This window comes from Aulonocara stuartgranti, assembly GCF_965226115.1.
Source record: "Aulonocara stuartgranti genome assembly, chromosome: 3".
NCBI classification, from domain to species: Eukaryota; Metazoa; Chordata; class Actinopteri; order Cichliformes; family Cichlidae; genus Aulonocara; species Aulonocara stuartgranti.
In genome coordinates this window covers 77,373,473-77,382,641 of record NC_138941.1, presented here as the reverse complement: position 1 = coordinate 77,382,641, position 9,169 = coordinate 77,373,473, and the positions used below count along the sequence as shown (strand labels likewise).

General features: G+C 45.7%; 1 protein-coding gene across 3 annotated transcripts; it reads right to left on the bottom strand.

Moving 5' to 3' along the window:
• Positions 1–344: 344 nt before the first annotated feature.
• LOC309703549 (uncharacterized protein) lies at positions 345–6,517 on the bottom strand. 3 transcript variants are annotated; one of them, XM_082528455.1, is made up of 10 exons: positions 6,360–6,517; positions 3,031–3,084; positions 2,619–2,915; positions 2,355–2,529; positions 2,211–2,267; positions 1,970–2,115; positions 1,763–1,843; positions 1,478–1,662; positions 1,103–1,348; positions 345–1,013 (listed from the first exon to the last, which is right to left on the bottom strand). In XM_082528455.1, exons 3-10 carry the CDS (start codon positions 2,903–2,905, stop codon positions 676–678), a joined length of 1,515 nt encoding a protein of 504 aa, XP_082384581.1. In that variant the 5' UTR covers positions 2,906–2,915; positions 3,031–3,084; positions 6,360–6,517; the 3' UTR covers positions 345–675. The 3 variants fall into 3 exon arrangements, with proteins under 3 accessions (XP_082384581.1, XP_082384583.1, XP_082384582.1); XM_082528457.1 differs by having other exon boundaries at positions 1,103–1,321; XM_082528456.1 differs by lacking the exon at positions 3,031–3,084.
• Between the last annotated feature and the right edge of the window lie 2,652 nt (positions 6,518–9,169).

The following is a 9,169-nucleotide window of genomic DNA, read 5'->3' as shown; positions in this document are numbered from 1 at the left end:
AAAAAAAAAGTAAAAAAAATCCAACATGTCCAAATGAAGACTGTCAGATTTGATTTCAGCTCTTTTAAAGTCTCTTTATAAGTTAATTTAACTCTTATTGGAGAGTTGGAACGTTAACTCTGACTTAGTGTTGAATACCAAATCTGTCTGGAGTTGATCATTCAACACTTATTCATGCTAACTAGGTGTTAAGAGTTTATATACTAACCCCCACAGAGGATTTTAGTTTAACTACATCAGAGTTATCTTCTAATTCATTCTGTGAATTTTACTGTTCTGAATTTCTAGAAATTCCTTTGGAAATAAACATTATTGCAAAGAGGACTGCATCAGCTGAGGCAACATGGTGTCCTGTGAGCTCAATTTTCTTTTAATCAGAAAAGGTCAGACACAACAAAAGCCAAGCAAAGCATCAAACAAAGGAAAAATAAAGACAAGTCAAATGTCCAGCCAAAGGATTTATGGGAGACTCCATCAGGGATGGACCGAGTCAACCGGCATTTCACCTCTGAGAAAGATATATAACAGAATAGCTTTAGCTTGAGTTTGAACTTATACAAAACGCAGCAATATATTAAAAACAGTTTTATTGATTATAAAATACACTATTGGAGTCATGTCGGTGTGGGCAGAAATCCAAATGTAGGATATGGGACATAAAACACGGTGCCATCTCTAGACTCCATAGTCCCACAGGAGCTCCTCTCCAACCGCGATGTCCCTCAGGGCGATGAACAGCACACTCTCCCGAGGACCAGCAGGGAAGTTCACGGTGAACCTTTGTGGCTTCACGTTTGGATTCCTTTGGCAATGGTTCATGTGCCTTCTATAGGAGTCCTTGTGCAGGTGGCAGGCACAGGGGGACGCAGTGGCATCAGCCCTGTGGCACTCGTCCCTGTAGAAGAAGAGAGACCCTGACTGCCGCCTCTGATTCCCTGCAGCTTTGGTGATGCACGTTCCGTGGTAGTCGCAGACGACGTCTCCTTTGTTGAAGGGCATCAGGGCGATGACACCTGTGAGCAACAGGAAGTCATCATAAGCTCTTTAGAAATGTTGACTTGCTGTCAAACGAGGGTGTGGTCCAAACGATAGGTGCATTTACCTTTGCCCTTTTCCTCCCCGAAGTCCTTCAAAGCCAGGCCCTTCCATTTCTGCTCTGAAATCGAGGACATGAGGGACGGGCTGTCCTGGATCCTGGGCTGTGGAGCAACCCAGGCCCGTAGGACGGCATCAACAGTGGGCTTGTTGGTGCTCCAGGTCTCCTTATCTAATGCCGTCTGTACTCTTGCACGCTGAGGGGCGTTGCCTCTTCTGGCACACCCTGTCCCAGAGCGAGGCGTGAGGAATACTGCAAATCAACCATCTGAGTCAATCGTGTATATTTGAACCTCTGTGATGTGAAGAATTGCTGAGCTATGTGTATATATTAGAGCTGTAAATAATGGAGGCAGAGCGTCCATTAGCATGACGGGCTTACCGAGGATGTGCTGAACTCGCTGCTTAAGCTGAAGCTCCCTCCACCTTTTGTAGTGGGCTCGGTAGTGTGGAAAACCAGCCTGTACACACCGGCGTTTTGAAGGTGGCTCTCCATTTAGGGTTACTGGGAAGGTCTGCTGGAAGGCATCCCATTCCCTGAGTGGTAGGCGCTTTGTGGAAATGGGCCTACACAGAATGAGAGAGAAACCCACCAATAGTTTGGATGTGGAAACTTGTAACGCAGGTTTTCTTGTGCTAGTGGGTAACATAAAAACAAAAAGCATACCTGGCCTGTCCCGAGGTTTCTACTCCTGCTGAGTGTGATGCTGACCCAGCCGCAGGATCCTCAGTGTCGCTGCGCAGGTATCTAACCAAATTAGAAAGGTGAAGCAGTTCTACATCCACCAACAAACGCAGCAACACATGTGTTTGAGTGCTATGACCACACTGGCAAAGTTTTGCCAGTATGGATCCAGTGGTGTGCAGCACTCACCTGGCCCTCAGGCGCTGTACATCTCCTGTTGGGTTGGTCAGAGGGACCCCACCTTCTCCCAGGAAGAACCTGCCCCCGTCGTCACTGCCAACTCTTTGGTTTTGTAAGCACACTGGGCGGATGTTCTTAAAGTAGCACTCCAACAGCTGCAGAGACAAGAGCCATCAATGAAAACTATAAATCACCTCCCAGGGTCCACACAGAGCAGGAAGAGAGTCGCTGCTGAGAACAAAGGACTTACTTCTTCTTCCTGGATGGTCATCCTCAAGCTTGCCCTTCGCTCCATCCAGTCCTGCACCTGTGGGTGTGGGACAAAGTGTTGGAGCTCAGGGTGACTTCCATCAACTATCACTTATAATTTACTGTTTTTGTTGGCGGCGCTTACAGAAAGTTCCTGAACAGCACCTGCTGTCAGTCCGTGCTGTAACATCAGGATGGCCTCGCAGTACTGCCTGAACGTTGTCATGGCAACGCTGGGGATGCAATCACCGCCTGCAAGCTTTTGGTGGAAATACTCGATGTCCCTTTTGGCCACGGCCAGGATTTCCTTCTTATCAAAGCTGTTGCAAAGGTGACAGTAAGACAGTGTTCAAAGTGCGTATGTGTCCTGCAGTATGTGTGAGCCAGAGTGGCAACAAGCTCATCAGACCTCTGTGTTGGGAAGGTTTGGGGAGTGTCTGTGATGATAAAGCCACGACTCTGAAGGCGACTGCAGAGTTTGGTGCAAGATGTTGCGTCCTTGCAAAACTCCTGCAGCTCCGAGAAGCTCCAGAGTCGACCTTCCCTGGAAAACAGCTTCTGGGAGGCTTTAGCTCTGGAAGCTTCTTGCTCCCTCTCCTGTGCTGTGCCGTCTTTCAGGCACACTCCGCTCAGGTGATTCCAAATGAACAGCTGGGGCTTGTTGCACAGCAGGCAGTACACAATGTTTTTCTCCATGTTGTTTGGACTGCAAATACAAAGAGAGAGACAAACTCTGCACATCACTTTATAGCACCAGTAGCGTGTCTCGGTATGATGCAAAGCTAGCTATGTCGCTACACTGGACACAGAGCAGTACCTACTTTAAAACTGAACCTTTGTTGATCCTCTGCTGTTTCTCCAAAGCACACAATGTTCTGCACAAAGACATTTAACTTTAGCACATGTATAAAACATGCACGCACACGAGCAGTTCGTTCAGCTAAAAGAAACGCTTCATAGAAACCATTTCTACAACCAGCAAACGCAAAGAAAACAAGCCATGACTAAAACAGCAGTTACGTAAATGAGCAAAAGTTGCTAAACAAACAAAACTGAACCAGAAAGTCTCCAGACATCATGTAACCACTGTTTGACAAACGGTCCTACTGTAGGATGATGTTACAGTGATGTCTGACAAACCATCCCACTTAACCGAAGCTGCAAATTCGATAGTTTTGTGCCAAAAGCAGATGGCGTTTTCACTTTAAAATGAACAAACATTCACAAAGGCTTAAAACAATATAGTATCCAAGTCAATAACATGCTAATACTTCCAAGTATGAACACGGAGTAGCGTTAAATCACCCGGTGTTCCAGATTAACTGGTGACGGTGGAACAGATGGTGGATTTTTTAATATTTTGTTGTTAACAGCAACAAGACTGGCAGAGTGTGTCTGAGGGAACCTCACAAATGTCACAGCAACACACTGCAGTGGAACCCCGACTTACGAAATTAATCTGTTCCCGACGGTTTTTCGTAAATCGAAGCAGCCATCGCGCCTTTTGAGTGCTTAGATGCTGGCTGGAGACGGAGTTCTTGGTGGCGGAGGTGGTGGAGGCTGAAGAAAGCATACGTATGCATGCATACATACATACAGCACCACCACGGCGGAAACTGGCATAACATTAAGGTGTAAAGTTGTTGATTTTTTAATTCAAAGATTAATCAGGCTTTAAACATCAGGAGGTAGTGCAACAGACACTGAAGTGCACATTAAAGACCAGAGAGAACATTATTTTTATTAACAAAAAGTTTTAATCCACCAACAGCCCTGACATCTAAAACACTACAAGTAAAAAAGAAAGGCAACAAAAAACAATTCAGACATTTTTACACAATTAGTAACACTTCAGCTTTCTTTGTAATGTCTGCTTGTATTTTAAGAAGTATCGCATTTGGGTAAAAACATTACCAATAACTCAAAATTAGAGGAATAAGTGTATAAATGTGTCAGCTGTATGCATGCATACATATGCTGCATGTACATGACGTTCTAAACATTAAAACTAAAACTTTTTTTAAACTTAGATAATTTAAAAAAAAAAATCTATTTTATCATTTATTTTTAGTGCATTTTTATGTTTTTGAACTAATCACTACTGCTACTTTCATCGCTTTTCGCCCTCTAAGGCACACTTTCACCTGAAGGTTGACTTGTTGCTGGCCTCTTTGTGAAAAATCTATCCAACGACGTCTGTCTCTGTCTACTTTTCAAAATGGATCTGAAGTGGGAGAGGCAGACGTCACCAAAATGCTCTATAGCACGAGCGGTAAAGTTCTTTTCAGGGTGATTGTCCTTGATATCGGCCGATGGTATGACGGCCTCCTCCTCGCTGAATTGTTGCTGTACTGATGAGTGCAGCATCGCCTCCAACTCTTGCAGCTCTGCCGTTGACAGCTCCTCTCGATGTTCATGCACAAGGTCGTTTATATCCTCCTCGTCAACCTGCAGTCCCAGGGCGGTGCCGAGATTTACGATCTCCTCAACCTTGACTTCAGGTTGAGGTTCCCCCTCAAAGCCTTCAAAATCTCGAGGGGCAACAGCATCAGGCCACAGCTTCCTCCAAGCAGAATTTAGCATTCGACGACTCACCTCCCGCCATGCCAAAGAAATCAACTTGAGGCATGCAACGATGTCGAAATGATATTTCCAAAACTCCCTGAGGCTGAGCTGCGTACTCTCTGTTATGTCCGAACACCGTTTGAACATGTGTTTCGTGTACGGTCTCTTTAAATTAGAGGTCACTTGCTGGTCCATGGGCTGGAGGAGAGGGGTCGTGTTGGGAGGGAGGAAGAGAACCTTGATGAACGAGAACTCCTCCAGGATATCGTCCTCGAGGCCAGAGGGGTGGGCGTTATCGATGATCAGAGGGCACTTCATGGGGAGCTCGTTCTCCTCGAGGAACTTCTTGACAGCAGGGCCAAAGACCAAGTTGACCCATTCGACAAAGAACTGTCGGGTCACCCAGGCCTTGGGGTTGGACCTCCACATAACCTCGAGCCTCTCCTTTAAAGTTTTTGTGTTTCTTGAAGGCACGCAGATTTTCTGAGTGGTACACTAGGAGTGGCTTGACCTTACAGTCCCACTGGCATTAGCACACAGGGCGAGGGTGAGACGGTCCTTCATGGGCTTGTGGCCTGGCATCTTTATTTCCTCCGCGGTGATGTACGTACGCCGCGGCATCTTTTTCCAGAAGAGGCCAGTCTCGTCACAGTTGAATACCTGCTGGGGGATGTAGCCTTCTTGATTTATAAGTTCAAATTTTTTAACAAATTCTTCGGCAGCCTTGTGATTGGAACTTGCTGCCTCGCCGTGACGCACAACGGAGTGGTTGCCAGTCCTCTTCTTGAACCGATAAAACCACCCATGCGATGCCCTGAACTCTGGGGAGGTTAGCGGTGCCTCCTGCGAGGACGTCGATGCCGTTGGCTGCTCATCGGAAGCTGCCTTACTTACTAAATCATTATAAATTGAGGACGCCTTCTCGCAAATGACAGTCTCTGTGGGGGTATTGCCAGTCTCTCCCTTGTCTTTAATCCAAACAAGGAGAAGCCTTTCCATCTCGTCGTGTATGGGGGTCCTCCTTTTGGACATGATGGTGGTGCCCTTTGAAGGTTTACCTGCTTTGATGACTTCTTTTTGTTTTAGAATTGTTCCTATGGTCGAAGGATTTCGGCCATACTCGCGTGCAATAGCACTAAGTTTCCCACCTCGCTCATATTTATCAATAATTTCTCTCTTTGTTTTCATCGACAGTACTTTACGCTTCATTTTGCTAGCTGCGTGGTTCAAGTGGAACAGCGAAGCGCAAGTACGGAAGCCAAGGGGTTGTCACATGATTCGGAAGGCACTGTGGGTATTGAAGGCTCAGCCAATCAGAGCCAGCGGATTTCGTTACGCGGGCATTTTGCCGTAACACGGGCAGAAGTATTGCCGTTCAGTGCCTTCGTAACTTGAACTTTTCGTAAGTCGGGGCTCCACTGTATTCTGCATTAGCCAAGTCGCTAGCATTAGCATCCATCAACCTGCAGCCTAAAGCCACAGTGTACACACAATGACCCGCATCCTTTACCGAGATGTGCGAATGACCGAACAACATCCTGTACTGTGAGGTGCGCCGTGCACAGTCATTGTAATGTTTACTAACCTGAGGCAGTGAAGCTGCTGTCAGCCTGGGTAACAAGTAGACGAAAACACAATAATCTTCTTTAAACCGTGAACACAAACGACACACATGCTGTGCTGGGGTTAGCTTCACAACAGGAAGTTCTTTCTGTGAAATTCTTCTTCTGCGCCCCAAAACACTGCTCGGTACCACCATCGCGCTCTGCGCCCTCTAGTGTCCGGATGTAGAATTGCATTTAATGCCTGAAACTCACAATCCAACAGGTTTTTGCAACGTTTTTAAATCACTGTAAGGTTTGAACCGTTCGCTCAATTGAAACTAATCCAATTGTTTCTGAAAGCAGAGACTCTGCGCTTTCTCTGCATTTAACTTTAGCGTGAATATGCATGCACAGTTTGTTCACCTGATAGAAAAAGTCACATATAAAATTACCCGATACTTGAAAAAACACCAAAGTTAGCAGGTTTACTCTCGCTGTAGTTTCTCCGTAGCGTTACATTCACCTGGAAGTATGTCGGTTCTCAGTCATCCAGCTCAGCGTAGTGTAAGGAGCTGCTGATGGAGACTCCCACATTTAGCCATATGGGAGAGTCCCCAAGAGGGTCATGGACCCCTAATCATCCTCTACCTAATCATATGAGCCGAGGTGTGAAGATAACAAAGCCAGCAGGCAGGGTGGCACCTTTGTCTCTCATGCACGAAGAGAGACGCCTCTGAAAAGGCCTCCAGGCCTCTTTAAGTGCAGTCACACCTGACAAAAAGGGATCTTAAAACTGGATTATAGATGTTCAACGATGGTCGTGCAGCACAAAAGCATTGCACATCTGCCTTTCACGAGCTGCCGTCTTCCAACAAAAAGCATTTACAATTCCTCATCAGCCGTCAAAGGGTTTCCTACAGCTCGCCTCCTGCCTCTTCACAGCCAGGGAGCTTCTAACGACCTCTGACCTCCTGTAGTTTGGAGTTATCAAAGTAACCCATGACAGTAATGTTTATGCTGAGAGATGGGCTTAATATGATGGAATAAAAATCAGGTCTGATTTTATAGAAATGCTGTTGAATGCATTAGCTTTAAAATAAGTGAGGGATGTGCTTTTCTATCTCCAGTGCACCCAGGAGGCATTTCTGCTGCACACAAAGGTAACTGAATGTCATTTCTTCTTTTCAGGGTGGAAATGTGTCCAGACTCTAACATGGACCCACGGGCCCCACCCTTGGGATTTATGAGGAACAGGGAAAATGATCGGGAGAGAAGCAACAGACTGACTGAAAGAACTGGAACGAGCTCATATAGAATCAGCTAAACAATATTGTGGATGAACAAATAGAAGCTTAAACACCTCAGACAAAACTATTATAAAACGGCCCCAAAGCTAAAGAATAACAGCACGGAAACTGTGCAAACAGTTAGAAACATTAAAAATCCACCTGCTTATTGCTGCAAACCCAAAGATACAGAAGAATCCTTTTGGTCCTCCTTCATCACTTCCCTGCTCCTCCTCTGCCTCACCTCGTGCTCTCATCCTGGGTTTGCATTGAAAGTATCCCCACCTAATCCCTTATCTATGTAATGCTGAGCTTGCTAAACCTTTTTTATACTTTTTGTTTTATTGGTGACTCCAGAACTCGTGCAGCTGTTAGTGATCACAGCAAGTTTCCCAACCCCAGTTTTAGTTTCCACTCACCCTTTATTTACAGACAGACATCAGTAACATTGTCAGCTCTGTCTTGCCTGTTGATGGTCTTGTTTTCACATTTTGGGGTTAATCCTTTTAAATAAACTATAAAAACAATCCATGTGTCAGAGCCTCGTTTGTGCTGATTAGAGTCAAGTTTCTTTATTTGTCACATGCACAGTTATACAAATACAACACGCAGTGAAATCTATCCTGACACGCTCCTGCACTGTGAAGGGGACAGAAGAACATGATGTTATATACATTAAGTATAGCAAATATACTTTGATGTATATATTATATACACTGTAGATGTTGGAGCTGTTATCGATGAAACACTGTCCTTCTCCCTGCCCTCTCTCTTCATGAGATCCTCCACCGATGGGCCAAAGTCGGCTGTCATTCCCAGAATGGTCCAGGTCTCTATCTTACAATGAAACACAGACCGATCTCTGCTTCCTCCTCTGCCTCCTTCATCCCCTCTGAGGATCCAGAAAAGGCTTCAAAGACTCTACTCCCTGTCAAAATTAGGGCTTAAAAAGTTTTCTCCCCCAATAAAGATTAAACCATAAGCTGGGAGGGCTGGGTTTGTTTGCTCTCACTGGTCTGATCGAGCATCCCTGACGTTTCACACTGGTTACCAGTTCTTCAGAGGGAAAAACACAGGTGGGAACAGGAGAGAAACAAGGCACAAGATAAACAGCTCCCCACGGGGTCACATGGGACTATTTCACACATGGTGTGTTCAAAAGCACATCATTAACCACGTACATTCTAAACCCTAACCAGCTTCACAACATCATTCACACTATATGAGGGTTAGTGTTGAGGAAAAGACTGCAGAAGCTGGTAATCCACAAGTGCACGGTGCTTCAGGAGACAGGTGGTCAGGAGCTGCTGAAAAGAAAGCTCACCATGGTAGGGACAGTGAGGAAGAACAAGCCTGAACTTCCCCCTCAGCTGGTATCAACCAGAGGAAGGACTCTCATCCAAATGTGCTTTCACTGACACACACACTCTTGTGTCATAAGTTCCCAAGAAGAATAGAAATGTCATCCTGACATCTTGTCGTCCTACACAAAGACGCCGCTGTCAGCACCACAGAGGACAGGAAGCCTCTGATGATCCAGGACTACAACAAGAACAAAGGAGGCG